Raw genomic sequence first — 18791 nt, 5'->3', positions numbered from 1 at the left:
TTTGTTTAACTACCTAATAAGTACCAAAGAATATAATACTCACTAGGAGCGCGGGCACCGCAAAATAAGTTCCACCGAGTTTCTTTTAAAATTAAAAGCCTTTTTAATTATGTGACAGACTTCCCCTTACTTAAAATGTACATTTCTCGAAACAGTGAATTACATACAAGAGAATCGGAATCCTGAAGTAGGTAAATATCCTAAAATGTACCTAATACCAGTCCAGGCACCGCTCCAGACCTTTCTAACGAATGTTCAAAGCTTTGCCTATCATCAAAGCGTTCAAGTTAACAGATTGGACAGATGAAATGAATTTAAAGTTGCTTTAGTCGTGACTCGTACTAGTCGTGCTCATTCTAATCCGTTTTCAGTGAGGGTTTCCAACTTATTAGCGAACACTTTCACAAAACTATATATTGTCTGTTACACTGAAAATGTAGAAACGTCTTTCACTTAACACTGCTTAACGTAGAACGTAGTGATTATATGCTCTTTGCACTGCTTGACTTATCAAACGAGCAAAGTCAGGTATTATTATTTTAAGACCTGAAGAGTTTTTACAATTCTTAAGACGGTAGTTTTTAATATAGACCTGGAACTTTTTCCAGCCAAAACGAGAGTTTGATAAAAATGACAAATTGAAATGACCACACTGTTATGTATGACATCTATTAAATCCCTCTAACGAAAACGAATTTTAATAATCTCTAATACACATATATCCTACGTTTTAACTCAAAATAATGATTACACTTTATCTTATAAAATGTACCTATATTTGCTTCTTTATCTAACTTAAATTATGACAATTATCTATTGGCAAACAGAACATGTACAGTCAACATCAATAGTAGCGGATGAAACAACGCGCCAAAAGTATCTGACATCCCAGATAACTTTTCCCAATATGGTTAAATTTCTAAAATTCACATTTAAAAGCACATCTTTTACAGTCTTAGTTGTTCTATATTTAAGACATCACTTTTTGTTAAGCTGTTACAGAATGGTAGTTACTTATGAAGCGTTATTTGATCCGTTAGTTTTGATGCTGACTGTACCTAAAGTATACATATCCCTATCAAATATCGACTATTCATAATGAAACTGTCATAACGTCTAGACTAGCCTTCACTTAACTACACGTGGCATTTCTCTATTAAAATATAAGCCCATCCCATACTATACATTGTCGTTAGTTCGCAAACGCAGGCGATCTCCGTTCTCTTCCTAACCAGTGTAACAAGATCTCCGTAATAACAGTTTACACACCCACGGACCTTTTGCATACAAATGTGCAAAAGAGAGGGCGCTTTACTAGCTCGTCTCGATGAGGTCAATAGGTTCACGTCTATCCTTTTCTTATTGAAAGTTTATCCATATAAATTGCTATTTACTTATTTTTCTATCTCTAATTCTGTGTGGTCCACAGTGAACAATTAATTCTAAAATCGGTATTCTGTGTATCTGTGTATTACCCAAAATGTGCCCGCGGCTCAACCAGTATCGGATTCGATTTTGTCACTTCCAGAGTCCCTTCTAGATTTGAATTCCATGGAATTCCTCGAAACAAACTGACCTACGTCCTACGTCCAGTTCTATTTACCTAACATGAACAAAAGCTATTCAGATTTTATTTCTCTTGATGTGTTTTTAGTTTTTACTACTTAACTGGTTCGCCATAGCCCTAATTCGCGCGTGCTCGCTAAGCGTTGACAATGTCCTCCTGCAGTGAAAAGCTCCGATATCAGTATCAACACCCACGCTTATCTGACGTATTCATAGTATGCATAGCTAGGCGAGTTTGATGCAGTAAGCTTTATTTGCCACAGCCTCGGCTCAGCTAAATATTAATAGATATTTTTTATTTACTCACATGTAAGTATAGATGAGCCATACCAAGATACATAACTCTGCAGCGATTTTTGCGAGCGTAGCGAGCGTAGGAAGCGAATGTAGGATCCTACATCCGATATCGGATCGGAGAATGTGAAAATTCTTTTAATCAGTGATTGGCAAAGTAAATAAATTAATAAATCACAATGCATTTTGCCTGCAATTTTAGCCCTTCTCTAAAGTTTCTTAAATTTTTTGGGCCCCCGTGAAAAAAGTTTGCCACAAAAAAAGTTTGGTAATAGGGACCTGTTTTACCCTTTGGGTACGGAACCCTAAAAATTGACTCCCATAGAAAATGTCAAAATCAGACCCTGACATTGACGTGATTTCGGGATTGTTCCAATAAAAGTTGCTCGGTATGACCTATATATTCACATTGTAAATTATTGCAGGAGACTAAATTTAAATCCTGTATATCGTTCTGAATTGCAGTGATTTTATAGTTATAATAACATAAAGTTATCTCTAGAATTTGCATCAACTACAGTTTTTATTTTATTCGATTTTCCAATCCTGGCTGAATGTCTCTGGTCTCTGCGAAATGGTTCAATATTTCGGAACTTTTTAAATACATTATGGACATACAAGAACAAGCAAACATTTCCAATATATTATACGCGCTGAGAAAATTAAAAAAATTAAAACAACTTAAATAATCTATCGGTATTTGAAACAAGGCACCCTAGACAAATTGAGCCAACAAACCAAACAAATGAACGAACAAATAAAATCAACCAATATTTATACAAAGTTTATAACCATAATTGTGAAAATTTCCGAGACAGTCCTATTACAATTATTTAATACCTACTTATATGCTCTAAATTAATAAAATTGGACGAAAATACTAATTATTCAGTTAATGAGTACGCACATATGTACTTCCACAGAACACTCACCTACAGTTCCGAGACGATGTCCATTTCTTACATTCACTTTTACTTCCGAACATGTTAATCTATAACCGTGAAATAAAATATTCAAGAATTCTATCACTTTAAAATCATTTTCATTTAGCTATTTCGTTAAATTATATGTATTTAGTTTATTATACCTAAAGTATAGATAACAACACAAAAAAATAAAAAAAATATTGTCTGCCATTACCATAAAATCAGGTGACAAATGGGTAAAAAATTATCGGGAAAACCGACCCGCGACCTGTTTTCTGTGGACGTTATAAAAGTTAACGATATGGATTTTTTTTTATTGAAGGAAAAATGGAAAAAATTACACCGGAACACCGGTCCAATCGCTTCTGCCAACTGAGCCACGGAGGTCTACCAGATGTGTGGGAATTTTTCCATTTGGATTAATTTTTCTAAGACTTTCATCATACAAATTTAAGAAGAAAGTACATAATAACGATAAAGTACGAAAATTAGGCTTTAAATTCCATTTATTTTATGACGTCCACAGGAAAACCGTATAACCTAAACTCAAACCAAAAAAGTTGACCCAAAAACACACAACAACAAAAAAAAACACTCGCCAAAACTTATTCGTAACGTGCAAAGTGAAGTGCAGACGCGACTCGCGAGCCTGCGCTCCGAATCGCAATCACATTACAAATGGCACCCCCGCGTAAGGGTTACTGCCGCATCAAGGTTGATCCAATTACTGGCTAATAATACCGCAGTTTACTGCTTATCTAGTGTGGGGGGTTATTAATCTAATATCCGTTTATTTGTCTTCTCGTGTTGTGCGACAAACGAATTGCTCGTACTACTATTGGTATCATATTAAATACATTTGTGAAAAAAAGAGTCAAGTTAGTTTTTGTTGCGAGCGTTGATTTTGAGTCCTGAGAAAACTACAAATGTACTAATTACCACTTTTCGACTCTATTACTTGACAAATAGAGTCGGAAAGTGGTATACGACTTTCTTGACTGACTGTACAATACAATTTTAATATAGAATCTTTAGCGTATAGGTATAGAAAGAACTTTAAGGCGCGAAGTGCAATAAAAATGGTCTCATCTAGTACTTACTAGTTTTCACCTCAGTAGTAGAATCATTCCTAAATTACTTAGATTAAAAAAGCAGTCTCAGTAGGCCCTCACCAATTCTCTATTATTTTCTGTTTCCTCAAAAATGTATCTTCTATTCCCACAAAATACAATAATTAACTAACCTATGACTAAATACTTACTTACTATTTTATTCTTAGAATGTAATTTTATCACACATATACAAATCCTGCTTAGCTAGGTTGTATTGTACAATGCATTTAACATACTTTAAAATAATATTCGTCTAGAACGTGAACACCGAGCTGGTATTTAGGCAGCAGCGACATGTTCCCGAAGTTCAAGGCCTGTGCAAATCGAATTAGCAGCCTGCGGCCAGCTCAAGTGTATTTCCGTCGCGTCACGTCACATAACGTCACAGAGGGATGGTATTACTAATATAAAATTTAAAAAAAATAGTGTTTAAAACAATCGTATGGTTCTTTTAAGAAAGTAAGTTCTTAAACTCACACTCGTATTTTAATGCCTTTCATTATGTAGCAGTCACATAAGTATTTATCTGACCTTGTACAATGTACAATCACCTGCAATATTAAGCGCGAAATAAACTTAGTCACTCTTTTATGTTTTAGAAAAACAATTTGGTTATTATGTTGATAACCTTAGCTGCACTAGAGGCTATCCAGTATTTTTTATGAGCAGACGGATCACCTCAGAGTGTATGATTAGTATCCAACTTTCATATTAATCATACTTAATACCTAATATATTTAGTTTCATACGCGCAGGGCCCAAGGCTCTCTAATTGATGAAAGGGACAAGGTCATGGCATTGTCCTGCTTAGGCGCTGTGGGCGTTAGGGACTCAATTCATCTCCTAAATTATTTCTGATGTGTATCTTTTCTTAGAAAACATTATTCGAAAATTATAACTCGCGCTCTGTGAAGCAAGTTATACAAAACTTTAACAATTTTAGCTTAATTGAAAACTGTAGTTTGCTGACGTAAAATGTCTAGAAGCAATTATGAGTAAGGTGCCGCAATACAGAGAAGCCATTAGCGAGGTAAAGCAAGCCACCTAACAAAACATATAGCTTTGCTGACTCCGCGGGCGGTGCAACTTTAAAATGCACCCCTAGTTTGACAAGTTTCTATTTCGTTTTACCTTTCCGTTGTCTTATTTGACCCAATTTTCGGTGTCGTATTAAACTGATATTTAGCCATATGATTTATACGAATTATGAACTCTAAAGATGTATCCACACCGACACTGTACAACACGGTAGCATTAGGTAACTAATTTATACTTAGGTACATATTTAGTGTTGCACAGTGTTGCTACACAGTTGAACCTTAAAACAACCAATCTACAACCAACAAACCTATCGAGTGCAAGAGAACTATGCCATAAGTACCTTACCTACCTTCGATAAAAAAGCTGGTACTATTTTTTTTATATGCACGTTTTATTCTATTATAGTTGCAGCGGCCATGATATGATATGATATGATTTATTTATCTCACAATATACAATTTCACTTAAAACTACGCGTGGTAAATTCTTAGGAATTTATATTGTGATTGTCAGTTTGTCTTACTTTATATACATAGGAAAAACATGTGACAATTAATAATTCATTTAAAATTACTAAAGTTTTTAAATTTCAATTGTATAAATAAATTCACCAAGAACGGGTCGTCATTAAGGTAGAAAATAAATAGTCACAGTTACAGAAATAATGTCAGCATAAGAAATAATGTCACCATTAGGGTCGTTATTTAGCTAACAAAGAAGTAAATTATAATAAATCTTAAAATACAGATGTCGACAATATGCTTACTATTTAAATAAATCTAATTGGTAATGTCATAAAACTCTTTTATAGAATACAATGGGTTATCCAATAAAAAGTTTCTCAAACGGCTCTTAAATTTTTCATTAGAGGGCTCGTCTTTTAAGTCTTGGGGTAGTCGCTCGTAGTAAGTTGGACCGATGACACGCGGGTTTTTCCCTGCAAGTGCCATGCGACGCGGGACGGTTCTAAGTGTAAGGCCTGAGTGGACGCTCGAGTCGGGCGTGCAGCGGGGCGGGGCGTGCGGCGTGCATGTTAAACAAATGAAACTCATACTGGTGTCCTGAGTCGACGCTGCTCAAAGCGAATGCCGAGCGGGCAAGTTTGCGGGCAATGCGGCGTCGAGCGGGGCGTCGCGGAGAGGTTCAAACCTGTTTGTGATTTGCAGCGGCGATAAGAGCGTGCAGTCATGTCGTGCAAACAAATAATTATTGAAATACAATATAAACCAGCATTTTGGCTATCATTACAAAAATAGACTGTTTAAATAAATGGAAGGTAAATTAAAGTATTTATTTTCACTTTTAATCTTCTTCTTCTTCTTGCTTCTTAAGGTTTCGTATAAAGTGGGAAATTCTCCAAACCGTCTTCTTTGCTTCACTTCGACACTAGGACCTTGCTTTGTAGAAAAACGACACATTTTGAGCCATGAAGTCTCTTCTAAAAAGAAATCAAGAATGTCGTCCGACGTCGTTGCCATGGTGAATGTGACCGATTCACACAAGCGGTGAGCGTGCACTGAGGCCACTCGCTGGACGCTCTATCTCACGCTCGCCCGCCCTGCTGCACGCCCCGCCGAACGCTCCGCTCCGAGCGTCCACTCAGGCCTTACACTTAGTCGTCCTGTTGAGCGAATCACCTTGCCAGAGACGTTTACTTTCGAAAACGATGGCAAGTTGTTCCTCACAAACATTAAAACTTCGTATTAAGCTAACTAATATTGAATTTCCTCGTGCCTTGAGCGAGCTTGACGCTAATTCGTTTAGGGTAAAGGCACCTATTACCGTGGTAGTTAAGGAACTTTTCAAAAGAGATCCAAAAATTAAGGGTATCAATGCTGTCTAACAGCCAGGAATATTTTTTTTTCATCAGAGCATTTAATGAACTTTCCGTTTCACACGTTTTTGGATTCATTTTGGGTTATTATATGTATTAAAATATTTTTTGAAGCCAAAATGACCAAATCTTCTATTACCGTGGCAAGGGACAGGCTGTGATTCTATTATCGCGAATTGAGCTTTCATTACCGAGGGTACAATTGGCATGATTTTTCTGCACTCGTTAATAGAAACCAAACTCAAAATTCGAAACCTAATACCGAGGGTTAAAACAATAATAACGACGTGGGTTCTGTATATTATTTTTGTGTCATTAAGTTTAATAATGACACAAAAATAAAAAATAAAACTATAGGAGTATGTTTAAAAATAAGAGATATATTCGAAGAGATTATAATTACACTTTGGCACAATCAAATACTATTAAATAGTTAACTTACCAAGTACCCACGAGTACCTGTATAACAAGTTATAAGTTGAATGTTTTACATGTAAAACAACAAAAAATATTGTTAGTAAAGTTTTACTAAGGACGTATATGACAAATAGGCCTGCCTGTTATTAAATAAAGTAATTTTTAAATGCTATAAAGATTGATAAGAATTTGTCTTACTGACATAATTAGCTGCACAAAAAAAAACAAGAAAGTAACATTTTCTCATAAGGCACAGCGTAAATTATAGTCGAAATTTTATAAGCTGGACGTTTACCACCTAAGTGACAGTTTACCACAGTGAAATGGTAAACGTGCACCTTATAAAATTTCGACTATATATAAAAACATGATTTTTTTATTTCTAATATTTTTGATAAGGTAATTAAGTTAAATAAAGTCTCTCACATATTATGTGTTATAATTTACCCGTTTATAACTAACAAATCACAGTACTTTTCTTATTGCTGATTCTTATAGCTAAAAAAAATCATGCCTGAGATTTTGGACTACTGAATAAATAAAATTATATAAAAAAAAATCTAATCGGAATTGTCCGGCAGTTGGGTACCCTTCCTTGTCTGTCAGAGTAATAACTGAATCAGAAAACAGAAGAATTTAAATCTGATAATGATAACTGAAGTCTAAATTTTATCAACGAAATCTGTACTTGCGGTACCTACCCTAAATGCGATATTTCAATACAATACCAAATAGTCACTCGGTAATAGATAACTCTTTAAGAGCCTATTACCGACCCATTCGATATTTCTCTGGGTCGGTAATAGATTTCTATACATTCTATTACCGAGGGTAATCTGATCATACCATCGGTAATAGGCTTAATTTGGAGTTTAATCAAACCTAATTCCGACCCATAAAAAGAATAAAACACAGATGGTTATTCAAATCAAATCAAACACGTATATTACAAGCTTTTTGTAAAGACAAAATCACATAACTGGCAAGTAAATTTTAGGTTTTAAGTCAAAATAAAAAAAGTTGACAGATTAAGGGTTCCCATAGAAAGAAGGAAATCGGTGCTGAAGTTTTTGTTAAAAATTAAGGGTTAGTTGAATACTTTCCATACCACGGAAATAGCTCTTTAATAGCGTGAATAGATCAAGATTGGAATGAATAAAAGAAATTATAAAATTGATAATTTGTACCAAAACTAAAGAGTAAATAACAAAACTACCACTTTTTCTATTACCGTGGCATACCACGGAATTACTTACCATAGAAGTAATTGGCGCCTATCACCGCTGTATTTTATTTTCAATTTTAAACGTATTTCCCGGTCAAAAACGAAGTTAAAAGTAATCAAAATCGTGTAGAAAACAATACACAACCTCTTAAAAGGCATTGCACTAGTTTATTTGCCATAACTATTACGTAAAACACTAAGTAAGATTGGAGTGCACTTACCTGTGGTGTCACGCGTCTGTATGGAACAACCGGTTCTTGCGCCGCCGTCGCACAAACTGACGAATCGCGAGTTTTTTGTTACACTTACACAAATGCACACTAATGGGCACAATAGACCAATGAATGAGCTTGTTTTGTGTATTCTTTATTTCTTAGGGAATAGATCTATTTGCTTGCAAAATGCGTATTTGTAAACACCGCGGTGTTAGACCTCGATTTTGATACCCGCGTTAATAGCCGCCGTTACCCTATGGACGCTCGGGGATGATGAACGATGCACGAGCTAATAATAGGTTTATTTAATTAATTAATTACTCTATACTATAATACTATTTTGATTTACAATGATTTTGAATAATTTGATTGATTTATTCAAGTGGCATAACAAGTGTCAAGTACGAGTATAACAAATATTAAATACTATTTAATTAGTTGATTAACTTGTCACTTTCTATATTATCTTTTTCCGCTGAAGAGACGAGGTGCAAAAAGATCTTAGCGAACTCGGCGCCGTCTTTAGACAGAAACGGCTTTTGACAAAGAACCATGGCGGTCTTTGGTGTCGGACGACAAGATCTACTCCGGGTTGTCGCGCTACATAAGTATAAGTAACTGCGTAACTTTTCTATAATCCTGACTAGCAAGAGCACTACGTACTTAGTATTATAATATTCATAATCTTCCACTCCTATTAATTAATGAACAACTCTGACCCAGACAGTGAACCCCGCGCGATCGCTAGAGACTGTGCAGTCCACTCCTATCGAGGAGCCTCAAAACGGATCGAAACATGTCAAGCGATTATTCGAGTAAATAATACGTGAGCTTTTAGTATTTTTTTTTTTTACAGTTTTAGATCCAACCAGAAAAGGCGATGTACAGAAAATTTTACACTTACTTGACATTGAGCTGTCTCTGTATGAGCAGCTTCTTCTCGATCTGCTCGATCGGGAACTGAGGCACCTCGTAGGGCGCCGACAGTTCATTGGGCAGCTCGCGGGGCGCCTCGGCCCCTACTGCAGCTGTCGGGCTCTCGCTGCCTGTAGGACAAAAAAAAAGTTTGGATATTACTGAAAATTTATAATAATTACCTAATCCTTCATTTTGCTGAGATACGAAGAAAACTATATGAAGGTAACTAGAGTATAATTCACTAAGGTCCTATCTTGTATCTAAATTAATTAAGGTTAGGCGGGGTTCTCCTACTCCACATGACCTTAATTGCTTATTTTACAGACCTTCTCATCTTTTTTATTTATAAGGGCTTATCCTAAGTAGATAGTAGATATCTAATTAAAAGAAGGGACCGATTTATGATGTGTATAAATAAATACTTTTGATAAAAATGATAATAACAATAATAACTACTTACTTAATTTACTTTTGATAACAATGATTGTTTTATAAATTTTATAATGAATAAAAGGTGATCAACTGATCATCAAAATCAAATCTTGCAACATGTGGCAAAATGCTTATGTAGGGTAACCATAATATTGTTTTTATTAAGTATATTTTTGTTTAAATCGGGATTTTATTTAAATATTTCGTATTGTATTTAAAATGCGAACAATGTATATTTTCTTAATGTACATTTTTAATTAGTCTTATTACGTCTAGCTCTATAATATGTATAAACTAGGTATACATACAGTGTGTTTATATAGTCATCTGCAATAATTTACGGGCTGAATATAAATATAGGTCACATTGAGCAACTTTTACTATGGGACTCGAAATCGCGAAAACAAAAATTATTCTCCCATAGAAAATTTCAAGGTCAATCAGCCAAAATGTATGAAAACATGAGACAGCCACAATAAGTTAAAAGGAAATTAGACTATGAAAGCAGACGATTTGTGACGAATCTGATAGATAAAATATCAAAATACTTAATATTTTTCACTTAGCACTAAGACAAATAAATCCTATTACGAACTGAATATCCTTTGAAAAGAATTCAGCTTATTTCTGCCCTCGCAGGCTTGAGTGGTCCATTACCCATGACCGTGACACAGACATGGCGACGGTCACCGGATTACGGACGTGACTGGTTTAACATTTCATTGCATTGCAGATTCATTCATTCGTCATGTAATATCACTTCACTATAGTTCTTGTCATCCAGGATAACGCACAGATTTGTCAAATCTAACCTTTATGAATATGATAATACGAATCAAGGCACGCGTCTTCGAGAATAACAGGATCTTATAAATTATAAAACAAAGGCCCCGTCGTCTCTTTGTATGCATGATTACGATAAACTCAAAAACTACTGAACGGATTTTCATGCGGTTTCCAGCTATCAATAGGGCTATTCTTGAGAAAGATTTATGTGTATAATTTATCAAGGCTTTGTAACCCGTGCGAAGCCGGGGCGAGTCGCTAGTCAATAATGAGATTCCATTTTAACCATTAATACACCTAAACCAGTATGGTTTACAGCTTGATGTTGAAGATTATTCTAGACTTATATAGTTTTAATTATATGGGGTCTAATACAAATCAACGAATCTCGGCCGTCGTCAAAAGTCGTCTCTCATCACCCGTCACTCGTCAGTCACCAGTCATCAGTTGCGGTGTGGCATCGTTTGCAATTCTGCTTAATCCAAATAAATTTACTCATCAGTTATACCATAGTTATTATATATTCATCTGCATCCCACGCTACCAACACCCCTATTTTGACATAAAATAATCCAAATGCTTGCACTAGTTTGCAAAATGAATGGGGACCAGCATATTTTGAGGGACTGTAAACGTTAAAAAATGAATGGTTATACATATTATGAAACAGGGATATATTAAAACGAGAAAATTACTCTCCAGGAAGTTCACAATTTTCTTCTAAGATTATATACAATATCTTAAAGACTTAACCTACATATATTTATGTAGTGTATAGTATAATATTATAAAAAGAGACCACGGCGGTGCTAACTATGGCATAAAGTTCGATTAACTAGTACAAACAAGCCATACGCTATAAAGGTAGCATAAGTAACGCCAACGTCAAAACCATACAAACTCCCTATTCCATCTTGGAGCACCAAGTCAGGTATTACTAACATGTTAAACAAAGGAAGTAAGGTAACGAACGGAACATTGAATACGTATAAACTAATGTATATGTGGAGCACTCTAAGCTTAGGTAGGTTCTCTATGGCACTTGTAAACACGTATTATAGGCTACGGCTCTATCGGCTCACCATCAGACGGACCCTAACCTAAGCCAACAACAGTTAACAAACTAAAAAAAATACGTGTCCGTTATTTTAGACTACTCTATAACATATATCAAAATGAATCAAATCGGAGTCGGACATTTGGGTACCCTTCCTTGTGAGTAATTCTGCATACAAAGATTTAAAAAAAAAAGTTATTCGTTTGGAAATCGAACCGACTCAAATGTGAAAAAAAAACATTCTGTATTTTTATGATGCCAATCGAAAGAATGCTTAAAAAATAAGTCATGTCAGAAATATGATATCGCAAAAGAAATGAATAGATATTTTTGATTAATATTTCAAGATTCGGTTTAATTCCCAGAAACAGTAAGCAATTTTCAATTTTTTTTTTAGAAATTCTTTGAATGCAATATTACGTACTTTTAAAAATAAATAAAATAAAGTCTTCTTTCAGCAAAATATCCTATCTACGATATTTAAGGTACTTTCCCGTGATGTCCCATAGTCTTGGGACGCCCTGTATAGTATATATATATATATATATATCAACCTAGCCATTGCACGAGATGTTTTTGCAAGTTGAGTGATATCTACCTAATGTATTTCAGTGAAAATTTTGAAATAACGATCCATTTCGTTGTTGTTATTTTATATAGAAATTAATTATGCTATAAAATATCACGAAATTAAATTACTCTAAGCGTATGAGACGCTAGTGTAACCATGTTATAACATCCCGCGGGACTGATTCAATGATAATATCTGAATTTTTTGATTAGTGAAGATCAGATACTTAATGTATTTTGATTCAGGATTAAATATTATTGTAAAACGAATTGTGAATAATCAATGAGAGTACACCAATCAAGTCAATCGAGCATAACGAAGTTGACGCGTAAATTGTTGTCGCGTGCGAGTCCCTCGTTAATGATGAAATCATCATTCCAATCATTCCGTCAACTTGTCAGTAATGAAACTGAGCCAATGACATGTGCAAGCAATCGATCGTGCCTCTGATGTCTTTAGATTGTTAATACGTTGCGCTTCATGAGTTTAAAAATAATCCTTATAAATCGTCACAATAAAAATAACAATTAAATATTAATATTCAATATTGAGGACACAACGAAGTGAAGACGCAAAATGATAAAACATAATATGCGACAACGATAACTAATATGTAAAAATCTTTCTAAACTATCTAAAATCCTGTGCAAATATTAAAAAAAAACCAAATTACAAATACAAATTAACAAAACGTAATGTGGATTTTCAAACATCCTTCTGATACCTTAAAGGACACTTAGAAGGCATGCACGAGAACCTAAGTTGTGTTGCCACGCGATCGGGTGTAGGTCTCAAGGCCAGTAAATGACACAACAATCGATCCAACAGGCGCTAATTGCCCATTCACATCGCGGTTTGCGGGCGCACGCAGTTGAATTCGCTAATTAGCTGCATAGTTCGCTTTGTGCTGAATTTAGGGTGGTTTCATTTCATACGTGCCACTGCACACGATATATTTTTATCTGTTTACTCATTAGTTAAAATCTGTGGCCCTAGTGAAAAAGGGTACAAGTCTCTGGCAGTTTAGGAGTAAAAGGGCATAAGTGTTACGTGGAACTTACACCCCTTTACACATGCGCTGCCAGAGACTTGTACCCTTTTTCACTAGGGCCACAGAAATATTTTTTTGTATACAATTCATAAAAATTTAAACCGACTATAACTATTACAACATACTAAATGAATCGCAGGTTCTAGAGTTAAACAAGAAACATTGTGAGTGCATTCGTGTCTACAGAATTTAGAAAGCATCTGATAAGGTCAGTAATGGAACGATGCTATTACAGACTTCATGTTAAATCTTATTACAAATTCCGTTAAAAGCGATACTGAAAAAATAATGTCTCATGTAAGAATAAAATATCAAAGTAGTAAGTACATTAAACATAGTAGCAGAGGTAGCGCGATACTGTTGAAGTTTGTGGCGGGTTGGACTTAAAGCATTCATTTCTTTCTGACAGTCAGGTAAGTAAAGTATAAGTTATAGTAGAGCTTTTCGGATTGGACCGATGGAGTGAAGAAAGTTCAACTGATATAATTAGTTCGACTACATCTGAATATTTCACGTCGGCGATATAAGTACAGTAATTTTAAAATGCTGGTCACGCCAATTCAATAATCAACACCATGGTTTCAGACACTATAAAAAGTGCTCAATACTCAATAAAAAAAGTACTAAAAACGATAGTTACGTTCTTCTTCAGCGTCCTCTTGAAGCTCCGAGCTGCCTTGCACGTGCCATATGTCCTTATCGAAACTATACATCTTGCTGTACCATCAACGAACACTTGAGTTTTATTGGTTTATTTCAGCCATAAAAATACTCTAATTGATTATATAGGGCTAAAATGATCTGTGGTGGTTTTAAAATTAATAACAATGTGACATACGGTAGTTTATGGACCTTCCTCTTAAATTTTAACAAATATGTAATAATAAATAACAAGCACATGATAACTTACAAATGGAATTGCAGTATTTTAACCGTATTTTGTTTACCATATAAAAAACTAAACAGCGCTCCGCTGATTAAGGATAATTTAAGTTGTTTAGCATAAAGTAATTTTACCAGCTTAAAGCAAACCTGGACCAGATTGTTCTAAAATGATATGCAAATTGTGCTATTGAAATTCTATTTGGACTAGATTGAGATTTAAATTGAATCGGGGCGACATTTCACCATATAACGCAATACGAAAGCGGCGACAATGGAAACGTGTTTGCGGCCCGCGTTTGCTCCGCAAACAATGAGGGAACAGCTGACCGGCCGGCGCGGCGACAGCAACAGTCTGTCTATTCATGATCCGCTTTACCTCCACTCGCCGGTGTCATACTGTCATCCTTTTGACCCCTGGTTCCCTACCAGTTTTGCGTCGGAATTCAGATTTATTCTGTAGCGAAGTGTTACCACCTTGTGAGTTGCTCCTTAGGACAACCGTTTTAAAAATACCTATACCAAAATTGTTTCATGTCAAGTGTCAAGGAACATTGAAAACTCAAGTGACCTAAATTTTGTTTCGGTTTTGCACAAAAAGTATGAGCTTAAAAACGTTGCAGATATTCGTTATATGTATTTGTTTTTATTCTTGTTTCAACGTTTCCAGCTGATCAAGATAATAAATACCTAGAGTCTGATGATGTTTTACTGGTCTTTTTAGTGTTTTTTTTTTTCACTAGTGTGATTCTTTAGAAAAAGCTTTTTCAAAATAAATCACAAGTGAAGTTTTCGCCTATCAAATTTACTAATACGGTTTACGAGTCAGCCTTGAAATACACTGAGTCAGCTTTGTAATGCACATGATTAAACAACAGGCAATGAATGCCACGGTAGCTCATTATCAGTTTACGGTTATGGCCGCCATGGCACGTCACGGGCCCTTAATAGAACGGGGCGAGCCAGCCCACTTACTGCAATTTATGAGCTTATTGCTTGCCTAGCCTGATGCCTCCCACGTCATAAAATGTAGCACCGTTCGACAGGCATGGGCTTAAACTAGGTATTCAAGTGTTGCTAAGTCACTATGTGACTTTTACATTACAAATTCAAGATATAGTAGGTAAACAGTGTCCAAAACATCTAGTTAGTGTACTTATTGTGTAACATATATGTGTAATATTTTAAGGATCTGTAACGCTTACCTAAACCATGGTAAAATAATTTTTAAGCTTAACTTGTATCGTATTTGCTTATACGTATTGTTGTACGTACTCTTTTATCAATAGAATTTATACGATGAGAACAGCTTGGGTCGAGTCGAGGTCTACGTATGTATAGCTAAGCTACTGAGGTTATCTAATTAGGATAAGGGGTAAAAGAATATTTCGACTTGCTCCCCAATCCAATTCTAAATAATCCATATTGATAACAACCTATAACCCCATTAAGATTACACTATATCACAGAATTTTCCATGAAGCTTGAATATGAAGCAGTGAAATGCATGCGCCAAACGGCACGGTGAAATTTTAATAACAAATAGTCGATTGAATCAACATCGCAAATACTGTGTACATTGTTTCATCTCGCGCTTTCGTGCGACGGAATTCAATGTTTGTTCAAAGAGGAGGGAGTGTCAAATATTACGTGTCCTGTGATCGTAGATCGTAGGTACATATTACATAGTTTACATACATGAATAATAATCATGTTTACGTCTTATTTAGCACAAAAAACTTTTTTATTTGAATAAAACGATGGAGAGAACTGAAAACGTTGTCGATAATAGCAAATTATTCTCCAATAATATAAAATTTTATTTCATAAATCATATTATATATGTCATACCTATAAAATACTAGAATAACCAGTTATGGTGAACAGTATATGAACTCTTAGGCAATGATAATGATACGTGTACTAAAGTTAGTAATTATGACATTATAAACTTGTTATGGACACGTTGCGAACAAAATAATGATAACACGTCTCATCTCAACCTTGACCCCACCAAACTCACTTATCTATTCGACAGTTAATTATAACTTACTACCGAGATTTCATCATTGACTTAATTTATGCACAATGTTTTAGAGAATTGAATTAGAGAAATTTCTACTCTAGTAAACGAAATACGTTAAAAGCAGCATGAATGTAAACAATAACAGGTAATTACAAGTTAATTCTTTCTTTCCTTATTTGATAAACTGAATCTAACGACAAACAAAAAACCCAAGCATGCACATATCCTTAAATACCGTAAATGTCACAATGTTATCAAAACGTCAGCGAAACAAAAAGAAAGTATTTCATGGAATTGCCGAAGTGGCAAGCGTTGTGAGCGTGCGGCGCGTGGCGCGGGCCTTCACGAGAGCCGTCGGTCGCGGACTGAGGCGGGCTGCATGCGTAGTATAGTCAAGTTAAGAAAAAGTATGGAAGTAAGTCGTGTAGTCGTGCTTTTTTTGGATTTGTTAGATGGCGCAACTAGATTGATTCCCCCGAGTTGCACCGTTCCTATTATGTACGGAAGACCGTTAAATTTTAGGTATAAACTATAAAGTGCCGTAATTTTGGAGTAAATTAAAAGCTATTAGGTTCAAGCTAAGTAGTGTATAGAGAACACCTTGGTGCATAGTATATCTTAATTAAAAAGATGTGCAATGTATGATACCCTAAAAAAATTTTTTTTTTCGATTGCGGCTCGAGGATAAGTCAGTCGGTTGGTGCAATCTCAAGTTAAGCTTTTTAAAGCATTATAAACATTCAGTTAACTTTGCACGCCTGGGCAAATTATGGAACATGTATTTTTAATTATTTTGTACATTGTGCTTCGGGGGAAATTAAGAGAGACGTGAAAATTTTAAAAACGGTACTTATCTAAAGACACTACATTTGCACTAAATAAAAAATAGATTTTTTTCACCGGAAGTTTGTCAAAAAGTAAATAGAATTAATCGCAACGAACTGCAAGCGAAGGTGGTTGGCAGCACGTATCGCGGGGCGCGCGGGGCGGGGAGATGGCGCAGCGCGCAGCTAGGGTTTGCAATATCCGACAATTTTTCGGATCCGGATACATAGAAATAGGATATCAAGAACGACTGTCAAACTTCAAAAGTGCGATCAAAAATGAAATGCAAGTTTGTGCGTAAATTGTCTATGTGAGATCAAAAATAGTGATGTCATGTTACAACATATTAATAATCTATCGGTGTTTGACTGCTTTATCGACTACTTATTCAAATGTGTTTGATTGTATAAAAAAATGTTATACGAGTAGGTATGAAGTCGCTTCCCTTATGGTCATATAGGGCCCAAAAGGTGCCTATGAAACCAGCATCATATTTTAGTATGTTGTTAAGCATGTTATTCTGACTAAAAAACCATCGGGAGACAGTTTCTAACGTGGTTAAGTCACCAGTTATGACGTCATCAAAATGGCCGGTGCCGTGTTCAGAATATTGCGTATACCACAGCAAGTATATCACATGTAAGCTTGTGTGGGGTGTCATAAAAAGCAAAATTAAATCCCATCAAAAACAATACTTGTCAAAAAAAACCAAGTCTTGCAACTCAGTTGTTCTGCGGTAAAAAGTTGTGAGATCCATGTAATACCAAGTCGGTTATTAATTTATTCAGTCTCTACTTAAGCGACTTTCTGTCTTAATACGTCCAGTCTCTAAGACCACGATCGTGGTCCATAACAATTGAAAATCAATTGTGTCTGGAATCTCCGTACTCGAAGCATTAAGTTGTTACGTAATAATTAACAGCATCTTATAGTGACGCATATCAATATTAAAATTCTTTAATGTTTTATATAAATATATTGAGACTTGGCCATCGCCTGAAAACACGTGTAAATTCAATCGCCTGAAAACACATGTAAATTCAATTATTTAGTGCGATGGCCAAGTCTCAATATATCTCTCTGTAAACCGTACTTAATAAGGAGGGTTTATATCTGGATTAGCTGGTGCATAGTTGGAAATACATCCAATGCCTCACCTCGTGTTCATTCGTCATGAAATACTAACTATGAAAGCAATACTTACTTACTTCACTGGATCAGTGACCCAAAAAGAATCTTGGCCTTTGATACAAGAACAACGTCACTCTGCTCTATTCTGCACCACTCCACGCTAGTTGGATACTCCGAGAGCATTTTAGGGCTACATCGCTCCTGCGGTATATCTTTTCACAGCCCGATTCTCTCCCGTCCACTCCAAGTGACCAAGCCTGCGAAGTCGTGCGGCTATAATCTCGCTAATTATATTGGGTGCCGCAACTAGCTACTCTAGCTCCCTATTTTTCCTACGCTTTCATCTTCTCTATCTTCATCTCTGATAGGTCCCAGAATATTCCGCCAGCATTTCGTCTTCTTCACTAAGAATTTGTTCTTTTTTTTCTGATTCAGAGTCCAAGTGTAATACTTACCGATGTCATTCATCAAAATCTAATTAT

The 18791-nt window shown here is 35.5% G+C and overlaps 1 protein-coding gene across 8 annotated transcripts in view; it reads right to left on the bottom strand.

The window, feature by feature from the left end:
• LOC133528329 (AMP deaminase 2-like) overlaps positions 1–18791 on the bottom strand; it is a 60683-nt gene that overhangs the window by 18544 nt on the left and 23348 nt on the right. For 5 of the 8 annotated variants that reach the window (XM_061865678.1, XM_061865672.1, XM_061865677.1 and 2 more), the window contains one exon: positions 9535–9676. In XM_061865678.1, coding sequence (XP_061721662.1) covers positions 9535–9676 — 142 coding nt within the window. Of the gene's footprint in view, positions 1–2792; positions 2905–9534; positions 9677–14085; positions 14256–16588; positions 16724–18791 lie in introns of those variants that run through there. The other 3 variants (XM_061865674.1, XM_061865676.1, XM_061865679.1) reach the window with 3 other exon arrangements.

The sequence above is a fragment of the Cydia pomonella genome, chromosome 19 (assembly GCF_033807575.1).
Source record: "Cydia pomonella isolate Wapato2018A chromosome 19, ilCydPomo1, whole genome shotgun sequence".
Taxonomy (NCBI): domain Eukaryota; kingdom Metazoa; phylum Arthropoda; class Insecta; order Lepidoptera; family Tortricidae; genus Cydia; species Cydia pomonella.
The sequence above is the reverse complement of the archived record's forward strand: the minus strand, read 5'-3'. Positions and strand labels throughout refer to the sequence as shown.